Genomic DNA, 14,220 nt, shown 5'->3' with positions numbered 1-14,220 from the left:
GGTCATAGTATTGAGGTGTGCTGCAGTCCTGCGTTTGGTTTGTGCACGTGGTGTTGCCGTATCCCAGCAGAAGCCATTGCCTCACTGCTGTGGGTATAATTAATGTCAAATACTGCACTGTATCACTGTTTTTATTACTTTAAAATGCATTACAAAATGGAAAACTAGGATGTAGTATGAGTTTTGGGTAGGCTGCTGTTGATAGTTTTTATAAAGTGTTCGTAAGCCGTAAAATAACCAGTATATAATGAACTTTTTCTGTGTGGTCCTCGGTTAGTTGCTGGCTCCGTCAAAATGGCACTCAGTCTTAAAAAGTTTGAGAACTCCTGATCTAAGGTTTTTGTTTCATAGCGCTCTACAATGGTCCGTTTAGCTGTTAAGATTTCTCTTGGAGGGAATTTCCTCCAGACTCCCTGGAGGATTGGGTCCCAGATGGTGTCATTAGAAAATGTCCCCCCTCCCCTCAGTGTAAACTAGGTGATTATGGCCCTGTGTCAGGAAGACAACCGTTTGACCAAATCAATTTTTAAGTCACTGACATTCACAACTCCAGATTTGGATAATGGTAAACCCTTTATTAATGGGTTGTTGTTGTGCTGACTGATCTGTAAAGGATCAATAAATGATTAATTTACCATTAATAAAGCCAGTAGTTTCAACTTGCTTTGGTTAATCTTCAGGTATTTTTCTAACATTTTTAATATGTTTATTGATATTTTTAGGGTAAATCAACACACATAACATGCAACAGAATACACAAACAACTCATGGGCTCTTAGATCGAACATCTATAAAGGGAAGAGACTCAGGAATTACACACTATAACTAAAAGACAGAAAAACAAATGACCAGGAGAGTGGTAATAAAACCCAGGCGTATCATTTGAATTTCAATGAAGTATATTAGTCAGCAAATGATATAATTAACAATGGATAAAATATACCGACTGTACCTTTGTGTTCACAGCAACAACTGCAACATAGAAAATTACTATGTGTCAGCGCCCATGCAGCAAGGCCAGAGTCAGTTTTATTCATAGGACTGGAGAGTGTTGAGCTGCGTTTTAACAATGCACATTTCTCTTGGATCACTGTTTGAGCGTGGTGTGATCAATTGCTAACTTAAAACGCTAACACAGCCCTCTCAGATGAGTTTGCATATTTAATATAGGCAGAATGAACAGAAACTGAAAAATTTTTGAGGTTAGCACAGTTGCCTCTCAGCTGGAAGGCTCTGGGTTTGAGTCCACCGGCAAGCTCAAGTGTTGATACTACTCACTTTTTAGGAGTAATCAGTCGTGTCACGTCTTGAAAAATGTTAGGTATTCTTTACCTCACAAGTTTTGGTGTGTCGTAGCTGTTAGATTTAGGTGCTCCTAACTCAAGACATGAGATAAAATCTACTCAAACAAAGTGAGTGCAAATTGTTACCTCACATTTATTGAATAGATAATATAGGTTTGTTTGAACAGTGTAAGAATAATTGAAATACCGAGTCTAATATAGGACATAAAATTCAATGTGCCATCACAAGGGTTAAAACAGCTGGATTCCAGTAGCCATTTAAATACATCAGATTATTCACTATAAATGCAGAATATTTTGTCATGTAGTTTATTGTGTCGCAGCCTGATGCTGCCTTTAGTTGTGCTGAATCATATGAGTGAATGTGTCATTATGCTGCTCCCTCAGGGATGAACCCCCCAGTGCCATTGTGTGCCCCCCACAAAAAGGTCACTGCACTATTGAAGGGATGTTGCAGAACACTGCGACCGGTTTCCATGGTGACTGGGGAAATGATACCTGGGGAGGATTAAACAGTTAAACAAAACAATCCTAGCTCATTTCCAGATCTGTCAGCTGAGAGTGTTTCTGTGTCTGCAGAACTCTGAGTCTTAAAAAAACACTTAAATTTAATTAATATTACAGGATGTGACACCTATTTACTTTCAACAGTTTATTTCTGTGACTCCAAAACTGTGTTACTTTTTTCAAACGTACCCACATCCTAAATTCGGAAGAGTCTAAATGTAATTTGGAACATGATAACTGAGCCATAATGGCGGCTAAGTGGATTCAAATGTTATGATAAAAGTCTCTGTTTATGTTTCAGGTTTGGGGGAAAAATACATTTTTTTCTGTGTCCATTTATCTTTTACCTTTTTGGAAGAGACCCAAGACAAATCCTGAGAGCTTGAAAAACATAAATTAGCACATTTATTGGGCTGCACCTGGCTCTCTCCTCCAGTCCCACAAACTTTCACGCGTCTCAGTCGATGCTTTGCTCTCTCTCAAGGCCCCTTAAAACTGAAGGTGGTCAGAAAAACTCCCCACGACACGTTTATTTAACCGGCCATCCATAAACTGACCCAGCATGGAAACATCCCACCAGAACCGGCTTGGTTGTGTTTTTTTTTGAGGAGGGAAAAAAATCAAACTGTTGGCTGGTTTTGTGCACCTTCAGCGCTCAGCAGTGCGGTGCGTCACGCCACTGTGGCCTTTCCTTTACCATATGAAAAGGAGGGCGCATTAAGATGCAGCAGGCGTACAAACCTCCTATGTACCCAAAGCCGACTTAAGTATCCTTGACACAGGCCTCGGCTGCTCTCAGTTATTATAAAAGAAGATAACCATATAGGTGTATACGGCGGTATCTGTCTGGCACTCACGTCTGCAGCTTTATAACCTTAGAATTTGTTTAAAATTAAAAAAATTTAAAAATAAAAATAATAATTATGGAAGAAGTTTTGCGTAATTGCAGGGTTTCTCAACATGTTTCGTGCACACTTTGCGCGCCCTTAAAGACACAGCCAGATTACTCCGTGTCTTTTCCTATTGTACTATTTTTTTTTTTTTTTTTAGCACATTGTTGCTTTTATTCCTGCAGCAAGAACTTTGTGCACCCGAGGCTCGCCCGAGACACACCAGCTCCTTTCTGACTGCGCGTCCAATCAGCGGGAGCTCTGCAGAGCTTTTCTGTTGTAATTGGATGGAGATGGGAGAGGAATACGCAACCTTGGCACAACGTAAACACAAGCTCGTCTTCCTCGCTCCGTAGAGGACGCGCCGGGTAGAGCAGATGGAGTGAGCGAAACCGAGAGGAACGGAGAGACTTTAAAGTTTTTTTGTGTGTGTGTCATTGTCGTTGAATAGCTCTTAAACATTAATATTAGAGACACTTGTTTTAAGTGAGTCATCTCCTCCAGCTTGGATCAGAGAAGGTGTTTTTCCCATATCGTCAGATCTGGATTACGCACGGCGGAGCTCCCGGGACAGAAAAGTTTTGAAGACTATTGTTTTGTTGCGCAGGATTGTGTGTTATCACACAGATCTCAGCACGCACAACCTGCTCTGTAACATATATTATCATCCGAGCCTCTATGGAGTCATTTCAACCTTCTTTTATAAACTAATTCCATGCGCATGCTGAGCTAGACTGAATTTATTCATGGATTAGAATAAACTTGGACTTAAACAACACAAGAAGAGAGAATTCCACCTGAAGATACATGCTTGTGGGGATGGCAACAGCCACCTCCAGTCCATACTTAGCCAGCAGCAGGATTTTATCCGGCCCGGTGCTTCACTCTGATCGGAGGGCTGGTGGCATGCAGCCGGGCAGCACCGCTGTGACCACAGTGTCTAGTGGATACAGAGGGGACCCTTCAGTAAAGATGGTGCAGAGTGATTTCATGCAGGGAGCCATGGTCGCGAGCAACGGGGGGCACATGCTTAGCCATGCCCACCAGTGGGTGACATCGCTGCCTCACGCAGCAGCCGCAGCAGCCGCAGCCGCGGTGGCAGCAGCCGAGGCCGGCTCTCCGTGGTCCCCCAGCTCCCAGCCGCAGGACGTGAAGAGAGGCAGGGAGAGCCTGCACACGGGCACCGCTCTGCACCACAGGTCCCCTCATCTGGGACCTCACCAGACGCACCCGGGGAGCTGGGGAGGCACCTCCGCGGCGCACATCAGCATCACAGAGGGGCAGCAGCAGCAACAGCAACAACAGTCGCTTATTTACTCTCAGCCCGGCGGGTTTACAGTCAACGGGATGCTCAGCTCGCACGCGGGGCAGAGCCTCATGCACCAGGGGCTGGTGCGCGGGGAGTCCCCGGAGCTGGACCACGGAAACCACCATCATCACCATCACCATCATAATCACCACGCGCACCATCACCAGCATCACGGCGTGAACCACGAGCCGCACTCAGACGAGGACACCCCGACGTCTGACGACTTGGAGCATTTCGCTAAACAGTTCAAGCAGCGGCGAATCAAGCTGGGCTTCACCCAGGCTGACGTGGGCTTAGCTCTGGGCACCCTGTACGGCAACGTCTTCTCACAGACCACCATCTGCAGGTTCGAGGCGCTTCAGCTGAGCTTTAAGAACATGTGCAAGCTGAAGCCTCTGCTGAACAAATGGCTGGAGGAGGCCGACTCCACCACCGGGAGCCCCACCAGCATCGATAAGATCGCCACCCAGGGCAGGAAGCGGAAAAAGCGCACGTCCATCGAGGTGAGCGTAAAAGGCGCGTTGGAGAGCCACTTCCTCAAGTGTCCCAAACCATCCGCGCAGGAGATCAACTCTCTGGCGGACACTCTGCAGCTGGAGAAGGAGGTGGTCAGGGTCTGGTTCTGCAACCGCAGGCAGAAAGAGAAGCGCATGACGCCGCCCGGACTGCCGCGCACCCCGGAGGACGCGTACTCACAGGTGGGCAGCATGGGTCCTGACACACCGTCACCCTCCATAGACTGCAAGAGGATGTACAGCGACACGTGAAAATAACTCAGCGGACTAGAACAACGTGAAGTGTTTGAATACATTTTTAGAGAGATTATTTCATGTTTCCCTAAATGACAGGAGAAGTGATGAACTTTTCCTACAGCTCCTCGTGTTCTTTGATCCACAATAATGTTGTTATCCAGCGTGTATTCATTTCAGAGCAGGATAAATGTCTGCTTTTATGCATCCTCTGGTATTTTCCTGCACTATGAACCAGCCTTTAGCACAGAAAATGAAAATCTTAACTAAAATCTGAATAGAAAATAATTTGAAGGCGCCAAAAGAGTCCACAGAATGAACATTTTATCAATCTGATCCCAAGTTCAAATAGAAGAAGTTATTTCCGTGTCCCTGTCATGTTAAAAATAAAACTTCCCTTGTAATGCTGCAGAGTTTGATGTCCCACAGGCCTCCGTTTCTTTTTCTATGGAACACATTGATTTAATGCGCTTTATCCAGCATTAAGTGTTTTTAATGAGCAATAATTCACCTTCCTTCAGACGTGTTTCTCACTTTTGTGTTGTGTGTCAGTGGATTTATGTTGTGACTCAGTTTAAGATGGTCAGAGAGCGACTTTAAAATTCTACCAGTATTGTGTTTCCCTCCATAGGAAACTCCTTTTTCTTTTTAAATTAGCAAACATTCCCTTAAGTTTATGTACAAATAATAAGTCTGCTGTGTATTCTTGTGTGATGATTTGGACTATTTATTTTTTTTCCACTGTGTTTATTTTCATGGAATAGACTATTTAATAAATTTGACATAAGGAAAGAAATGTCTGAGATGGACGTTGAGGTTCCTTCTGAGAGAGAGACACACACACACACACACACACACACACACACACACACACACACACACACACACACCATGTCATTTTAGCTCCCACCTTTGCAGTGAAATATTGACGTTAATATATTAAAGTTGCTTTTCAATGGATACCGTCAAATAAACTAATAAAGCTTTAAGTGTCAAACTCTCTTATGAGAATCCTGGAGAAATGATCCTGTATTTCACATCATGAAGTTATAAAGGCTAAAAATTCATGGTGTTGCCTGTACTTTCTTGTTAATAGCAGCTTCTCAAGCTGCAACAACTAATCGAATAATCAAGATTAGAAAAAGACAGAAAAGTTTGATAGTTTATCAATTTTTTGAAAATACCAGCTCTGCTGGTCCCAGCCTGTTTAGACAAGGGCGTAACTTTCATTTCCACACTGTGGGCACACATGAAACAAGGGTTTGGGGGTCCTCCACCAGAGAATTTGGAGCATCTAACACTTAATATCCTGCATTTTGGTGGTTTTTCTGCACCAGACTGGGTGTAAATGTTTTTGATTCTGTCAAAATAAAAGCCCTCTGCTACTTTAATGTTGTTTTGGGGGAGAAAAATGCACATTTTAAATATTTAGGCCCCTGCGTCCCTGAAAATTTGCTCTTAGATGTGATGATATGATAGTTTTCTTTGCCATATATGATAATAAATTGTGTTGATGAAATAAAACAAACTATTGGAATACATCTTATGATACTGTGAGAAATTAACAGGAATTTTTCACTCTCTTTACTTTTTATTTTTTTCAGTTTGCAGACAAAATGATTAAGAATTAAGATTTATCAGTGAGTAAAATAGTCATTAGTTGTCGCCCCAGCAGCTTCATTAAGTTCTCACCATTTATACTGTGACATAAATCAAAATAATCTGTCACGAGCCGACACCGTTCTCCAGTTTTTCTGCCTCCTATTTGCGTTGACACCGTTGAAACTGACTGAACTCATCATTTTCGTGTAATATACTGTGTATCAGTCCAGCCACATACATCCTGTGGCAGTGCTATGGACTGCAGCTCTGTGGAACGCAGCCAACAGAGGTCGGCTATCCCAGCTGGCAGTTCACCTCGGCAGCGGTTGCCAAGGTGACAGCGAGATGGAGGGACACGAGGCAGCGGATCTTTTGCCACACATGATGGGTTTGACAGATAGGCAGTGAGAAGCCTACAGGACGCTGGCTGTGAGAAACGGGCTCTTCTCTCTGTCTCTGATCCAAACGTGACACATGATAATATATAAGACATGCAGAAACACTCACACACAAGCTGACGTTTGAAATCAAATATTTCATCAATGATAGAAATGAGTCATAGAAAAGGCTGAGGAGAAGAGATGGTTGTGGTGAAACATGGAGGGAGGTCAAAGGTCTGCTGGGACAGTTGCTGCCCTCACACCAGACTGAACGCTGAGAAATAAAAACAAAGCTGCGAGTTAATGGATGACTGCGAATGTCACACCTCTATCGTAGTTTGAGTATTTGTTTTTCTGGATATCTTCCAGACGCCTTCATATTTATATGGAAAACAAATGTGGCTGACAGAGACATGTTCTGTAACTTGGTTTCCAGTGTTGAGAAAACTACATTAAAACCATAGTTTACCAAGTGGAGTCAGGTGTCTTACATTGTTACACAGATGCAACTAAACTTAGACTGAGTAATGTGTGGATGTGTTTGATTTAGGGACTAGGGTGGACTAGTCCTCACCCATCAGCAGCCTAAGGAGGTGTTTTTAAGGAAAGATGGGGAGGAATTGTTGGGGTGGAATCAGGAAAATGCTGATCTTCTAGGAAAATTCATAGTAGCTGTAGTCAAATAGCAGGCGAAGAACTGCAGCATTGAACCATATTGTCTGGCAAAAACCATTGTGAGAATACTACAGATATGTGGTTTCTAATTGACGACATAAACTAGTACATGACCCAAAGTATTTACCTGCTTAATTACTTTCACGACATACATGCAGATAAGCACACAAATATATCAAAAAGTATGCAAGGTGTGAGGCGTCTTTGCTGAACATTGGCAGAATTAGGGGGAAACTCTGGCCTTGTGGGTTATAAATAGCAGCCTGTCTGCATGAATGGGTGGCTTGAATGGGTCTTTGCACGTCAGCAGTCATCGTCACTCCAGGTCAATTTTCAATCTCTTCAGAGGCTGAAGGGAAATCAGTAGGTATGGAGAGGACATGCTAACGATACTTTACCTGCTTATATGTATTTATGATGCCAATACCTGAGAAACCAGATACATTACAAAATGTTTTTTGGTAAAAAAAAAAAAAAAAAAGAAAAAAAAAAAGAAGATTTTTCTATTATTGGTCAGATTAAACTGTCAGATTCGTTTTAGCCAACTCACGAGTGCACACTGAAAGTTGAGTATTCTTTCTCAGCTTCAGACAAGTTGACATTTTAAAGAAAAAATGATGATGTTGAAAAATATCAGAAAAAAAAACTTCTTACTTGTTATTTGCGTTGGTCTCCTAGAAATGACGTTTATACACAACTAATTTGAAACAGCAAATGCGTTCTAAGGGAAAGGTAATGCAGAGCGAATTACGTTTGCTATTAACATAATGAGGTAATGTTCAGTCATCCATTTTCCATAACCACTTATCCTGTTAGAGGTTGCAGGGGGGGCTGGAGCCTATCCCAGCTTACATTGGACGAGAGGCGGGGTACACCCTGGACAGGTCACCAGACTATCAGAGGGCTGACACATAGAGACAGACAACCATTCACACTCACGTTCACACCTACAGACAATTTAGAGTCACCAATTAACCTGCATGTCTTTGCACTGTGGGAGGAAGCTGGAGTGCCTGGAGAAAACCCACGCTGATACTAGGAGAACATGCAAACTCTGCACAGAAGGGCTCCCACACCCCTGGGTCGAACCAGGAACGTTCTTGCTCTGAGGCGACAATGCTAACCACTGCATTACCTACCACCCATAATGCTGCTAAGTTGCAAAAATATTTATACTGAACCTATTAGCCAAATGTTTTCGACCAAAATGGGCAATCTTGCGATACGGTATCCACTCGTAGGGACTGCAGCATTTTCTTCAAGTTACAACGTAACCAAAGTCCCTTTTCCTAACCCTTAACCGAAGTGCTTTTGTTGCCTAAACGTAAGACGGGAGTCTGGATGTGAACCTGAAGTTCTGGGGTGTCATTTGTAAACATTGCATACGCACAAAACAAGGCCTAAAAGAGGCGTACTGTATGTCACTTCCACGGCAAAATTGTGATGTATTAAAACAGACTCAATGGGAGTAACTTTGACCCATGCTTACGAACATTTTGGAGACAGGAAATTGGCGACGCAGATGGTGAGGTGGAAGCCCGATTGTAGAAATTTTGAATATTTGTTCATAGGTACATTTTTGAGTATGGATCCTACGCACTGTTTTGTAAATGAGTCAAGGTGTCTTTGTACACTATCCTCCTCAACCACCTTTTTACAAGGCCTAAGCTGTCCATGAATGTAGTGTTTCATTACCTGAAAGAAATGTCTCTGAACATTATCCAGGCATCAATTGCCTTGTCACAGCAATGTCATTACAAAAGCACTTTAATAACATACAAACGTAACTTTTAGGAGACAGGCTTGGCTTTGGAGTGGCGTACAGAGTTCATCAGCACCAAGAACCCTGAATGTAAAACCACCATGCAAACCAAGATAAACACACTGTGTTAACTCAAAGGGAAACTTCTGCATGCTCGACCACAGCAATATCACACCGAGACGTTACCGCAGCTCACTGTAATCATCTCCCAATGCCTCCTAACATGATGTATTCCTGCCGAGCCGCAATAGCCCAGAGTTCTCTGATAAAAAATGGAGGCAAATCTAAGCTGGCGGGATTGCAGTGTGATCCCCTCAAAGCTTAGCGATGTAAAGATGGGAGATAAGGCTGGAATTGAGGGATAAAAAGCCCTTTAAAGGGTTTTGTCATCACGAGACGCTAGGTGTCTTCTCTGAATATTAATGCTGGGATCTGAAGGTACGAGCTGATGATGTTACAGTAACCTGAACCCAGCAGAAACGGCTCAGCTCACGTGAAGTGCATCTATCCTGGCGATGACGGAAAAATGTGTAGTCAGTGCTCTTGCATATATGCACTACTTAAATCTAGTATTGTCAGCAGTGGAATATGGAGGATGTTCTTACCTCCTGTAATAAAATTGCTTATATAATTACTCATAATTGCTCTTAAAGCCTTGTTCAGAGGTACTTTACATAAAGCAATTATTGCCTGATAGTCCCTTATTTAGTGCTCGTTGTTTGTCACTCACAGTTTGGGCCATAGTCACATACAACAAACACAAACCTGAACCTATTCAAAGAACAAAAGTTCTAATGTACAACTTTCAGTGTGGGTTTCACATTATCAGTCCCCACTGTTTGATGTTAATTATTCTCACAATGCTGAGATTGGTTAACCCCTGAAGTCTAACACTGATTAACACACTGTGGCTCCCTCAGTGTGACTCAAAGCTCATGACACACATGACTTCTCGTCAGAGGCAGCAGTAAGCATGAATAAAAAACCCAGAAAGTGGCATTTCGGTGGCTGTAATGTCAGAGATGGCATACTTGTGTGTGAATGTATTAACATGTCCCTCAATGTAACACGGAAATCATCCGAACACGACAAGAGGGGTTTTCTCCTCTCCTCTGAATATTATGATTTAGTGGTGAACATTTTTCACGTTGCCCGTGTTTGCTTTTTTTGGTGAATGATGGAGTACCAAAGTCTCTCCATCAGGAAGAAATTAAAGCAAACATCTGTGGAATAATGGACAGGGAAATGAATTCTCTCACTAGCAAGCTTGTTGTGTGGGTGCCACTGAACGTGACGAGCATGCATGTGCCAGACCGGTGGAGTGGAACTCGTTTGATGGGCATGTTCAACACATGGGCACGATGCCAATTTAGACAAGCATGCCCATGAAAAGAATCTCCGCCTGCATGCTAAGTGTGTGAATGTAACCATGTGTGTGTGACAATTAAGAATACACCAGTTTTCTTATATAAAAATCAAAATGAATTAAAATTTAATTACCTTTAGCAAACCTGTGTGTACACGTCAGTCTGCACATCTGGATTGAGTCAACGTTTTCTCTCTCATGTGTGATACAACACCTCAAAATACAATATAAGAATTTTACCAATATATTTAACTAATACCAAAATCATCATTAATATGTTGTACTTTGAAAATAGTTAATGCAACTTTCATTAAGTTTGAAGAGAAGCCTATATACACTTAAAAAAACCTGAACATACCATCACATGAAGTCTCAGAAAGGCCTTTACAACTGAAGGCCAAACGCTTGTAAGGCAATGCTGCCATCTCATGGACAAAATAAGTAATGCATGTTTCAGAATTATCACTTTGCAAGAGGACACTGATCATATGGCAAATGGAAAACAAAAGTTCACAAAATAGTCTTCAACAAAAATCAAATATTTTAAAATTGAGATCATTGTATTACTTAAATATAATAACACGAAAAACAATGTGCTAATTAAAGTGGAGAGAACCAGAAGCCAGGCTTAGATGTTTGAGGCAGTGAATGTTAGTGAGTCTGTCATTACAGTTATTGATTGAAAACCCCACATAATAATTGATTATTACATAAATACATAATACCGATATTCTTGTAGATGTGATGAGAAATGATAAAGCTTGAAAACCAGGGTTAAATTGAAGTCAGGTTTTGTAAATCCATATATTCCTTCCAATGTGTCCCGTTTCTTGTAGGTAGGCCTTCTCTACAGACAATGGCTGAATTTGCTTGCCATTCAGTTTACTACTGTATCACTTGTTCTATGTTCTATTTAAAATAATAAATAAATAATAAAAATAATACATTTTATTTATAGGAACCTTTAAAAAGGCGGCACGGTGGTGTGGTGGTTAGCACTCTCGCCTCACAGCAAGAGGGTTGCCGGTTCGATCCCAGGCGTGGGAGCCCTTCTGTGTGGAATTTGCATGTTCTCCCCGTGTCAGCGTGGGTTCTCTCCAGGCACTCCAGCTTCCTCCCACGGTCCAAAGACATGCAGATTGGGGACTAGGTTAATTGATAACTCTAAATTGTCCGTAGGTGTGAATGGTTGTCTGTCTCTATGTGTCAGCCCTGCGATAGTCTGGCGACCTGTCCAGGGTGTACCCTGCCTCTCGCCCGATGTAGCCGGGATAGGCTCTAGCCCCCCCGCGACCCTCAAGAGGAAGAAGTGGTTAGAAGATGAATGAATGAATGAACCTTTAAAAAAAAACAAGGTCACCTTACAGAGTATATAATAACATACAAACAAGAATTCAGATGTTTTTGTTTGTAATTTTTGCTTGTAAGATTTGAAACTTTTCTCATGTGCCAAGCAAGTAGGAGAACTACGGTGGCCTATGCGAAGATGCAAAAATGCGAATGGCCTTATCTAGGGTCAGTGTTTGATTTGCCCATTCTGGGCTGTTGTCGAAGGACATGATAGACCCGCTCTGTATGCGAACTGGCATTTCCTAGGATGGCTACTGTATGATTAGCCAGTGTTCGTTGTCTTGGTTAGATTGGTTAAGTTTAGACGAGAGGAGTAAGACTTGTTAGGATTCAACCAGGTCTCACTCCGAAGTCGTCGAAACAAGAACAAAAACAAGGTAGCAAGGGGCGTCGGTAGCATAGTGGATAGTGCCGGCGCCCCATATACAAAGGCGATTCATTGCCGCAGCAGGGCTTGCGACCCTCTCTGCATGTCATCCCCCTACTCTCTCTCTCCCCATTTCACCCTGTCTCTGTCCATTGAAGGCAAAAAAGCCCTGAAAAAAAAATCTAAAAAAAAAATAAATGAATAAATAAATAAGGTAGCAAAAGTCTAAATGGGGTGGGCATGAGGGGTTGTGGATGGGTCAAACAAACACAAACCTTCGCCCAGGAGAGCAGGGTTCATGTCCCATAAGGGGGGTGGGGGTTGTAAATATACTCCCGTAGTGTAATTTTGTACTGGTTTTGTATTTTGTTGTACTTGGTGTCTGTATAGCTACATGTGTTAGCACATGATCTGTTATGCAGCCACCATTGGTTGTATATATAGAGGTGTGTCTCGTTATGTTGTTCATGTCTGATGAAGGGCTGGTACCGGAAACATTGAAATTTCCAAAAGGATCAGTTTCTGTTGTGCGGACCTGTTTTTATATTTATGAATATTATATAGGCCAATTATTTCTGCCTGTAGATGCCCCCAAATCCTACGATCTGGACCTTTAATTTTTCTTTGTGACATAGGCTACCTCAAACCTACAATTACCGTGCAATCAGCTTTGTAGTATATTGGACCACTGAATATTATCACTCTTGTTTTTGTTGTTGTGTTTGGTAGGAGCCTACTTTTTTGCAAATTGAAGGTGAGGTTTTTACAGTGCAGATATTCTGGCACAAAAAGAGCATCATTCATTTATCAGGAATTAAGGCATGCAAAATGTTCCCTGTTGAAGAGAAAACACAATCCTAGGAGCACTGCACCCTCATTAAAATATCCTACCCTTTGAATAAATCTATTCTCCGCACTGCTCCTTTAAATCAGTGACCACCTGCTCCTCTGGCGTCAGCATCCTCCGCAGGCGGCACGGTGCGGATCGATACGGCAGTAAAATGTTCAAAGTGGGATATTTTGGGAAAAGCTCGACATGCACGGAGACAGAAACGCGATCACCGGGCTGAGTGTCTCGACGGGGGACAAGCATGAAACCTGACATCAAATCTAACGTCAAGGTAGGTAGGCCTGTTTCTGTCTGCTTAGAGCTTTGAGATGTGTCGGGTTGTTGCTTTAATCCCCGATTGTGCATGAGGGGGAAATAGGGTATTCTGTCTTTGATGCCTGTTATAATATATGTAACAATGCATCTGAAGATCTGCATCGACTTGTTGTCCAGTGATGCAGACAGGTTAAGTAGTGACTGACAGAGACATGGAGACAGACAGACAGACAGACAGACTCGTTTGTAAATATGAGGACACTCTGTTCGGGCTCAGTGGTAGTGCTATGCAAATGTAATGACACTGCATGTAAGCAATGGATTATCAATACAGGGATACATAAATTATGGTGGCCTGTCTCAAAGGAAACATCAGCCACCATAATCCATTTAAATTAGTAACTACATATGGATCCTTTTCCTAATCAAATCCAATATAAAAAGCCTTAATTATTTATTTTTCATAATGTTCTGAGGCTGTGATATGTCTCTGTGTTTGTATTATCACAACAGCCTTTTATCACCTATCTAATCAGACCTTGCATGAGCAGAGCAGGTGAGGAAAACCACCTGTTCTTGTTGAAATAAACAGCTACGAGCCTCCTGCTGGGCAAATCAGCTCTTTATCTCCTTCACATAATTTGCACCAAATCATTTTGAAAGGTAAATATATTAAGATTCAAAATCTAAAGCATTTAATTATGTAGTTTTATCGTCATGTAGGCTACAGGATCCCATTGTTTCACTACAACCACATGCCTTTGTTCTATTTTCTCTAACTAGTTGATTTATTCCCTGCATTTAACTCAATAAATGTCAAGCTTTATTGATTATGTTATAAAAAAAAAATGGCA

General features: G+C 42.1%; 2 protein-coding genes across 4 annotated transcripts in view; both read left to right on the top strand.

Moving 5' to 3' along the window:
* The window catches only part of gpr45 (G protein-coupled receptor 45), a 67,637-nt gene that overhangs the window by 48,029 nt on the left and 5,388 nt on the right, over positions 1–14,220 (top strand). For 2 of the 3 annotated variants that reach the window (XM_049594548.1, XM_049594549.1), the window contains one exon: positions 13,195–13,382. The exons of the other annotated variant lie outside the window; for it this stretch is intronic. The gene's annotated coding sequence lies outside the window, so the exon portion shown is untranslated. The remainder of the gene's footprint in view (positions 1–13,194; positions 13,383–14,220) is intronic. 3 annotated transcript variants of the gene reach the window in all.
* pou3f3a (POU class 3 homeobox 3a) lies at positions 2,742–5,540 on the top strand. The gene has a single exon (XM_049594537.1). The coding sequence runs from the start codon at positions 3,509–3,511 to the stop codon at positions 4,775–4,777; it is 1,269 nt and encodes a 422-aa protein (XP_049450494.1). The 5' UTR covers positions 2,742–3,508; the 3' UTR covers positions 4,778–5,540.

The sequence above is a fragment of the Epinephelus fuscoguttatus genome, linkage group LG13 (assembly GCF_011397635.1).
Source record: "Epinephelus fuscoguttatus linkage group LG13, E.fuscoguttatus.final_Chr_v1".
Taxonomy (NCBI): domain Eukaryota; kingdom Metazoa; phylum Chordata; class Actinopteri; order Perciformes; family Serranidae; genus Epinephelus; species Epinephelus fuscoguttatus.
Note: the sequence above shows the minus strand (reverse complement) of the source record. Positions and strands in the feature narration are given on the sequence as shown.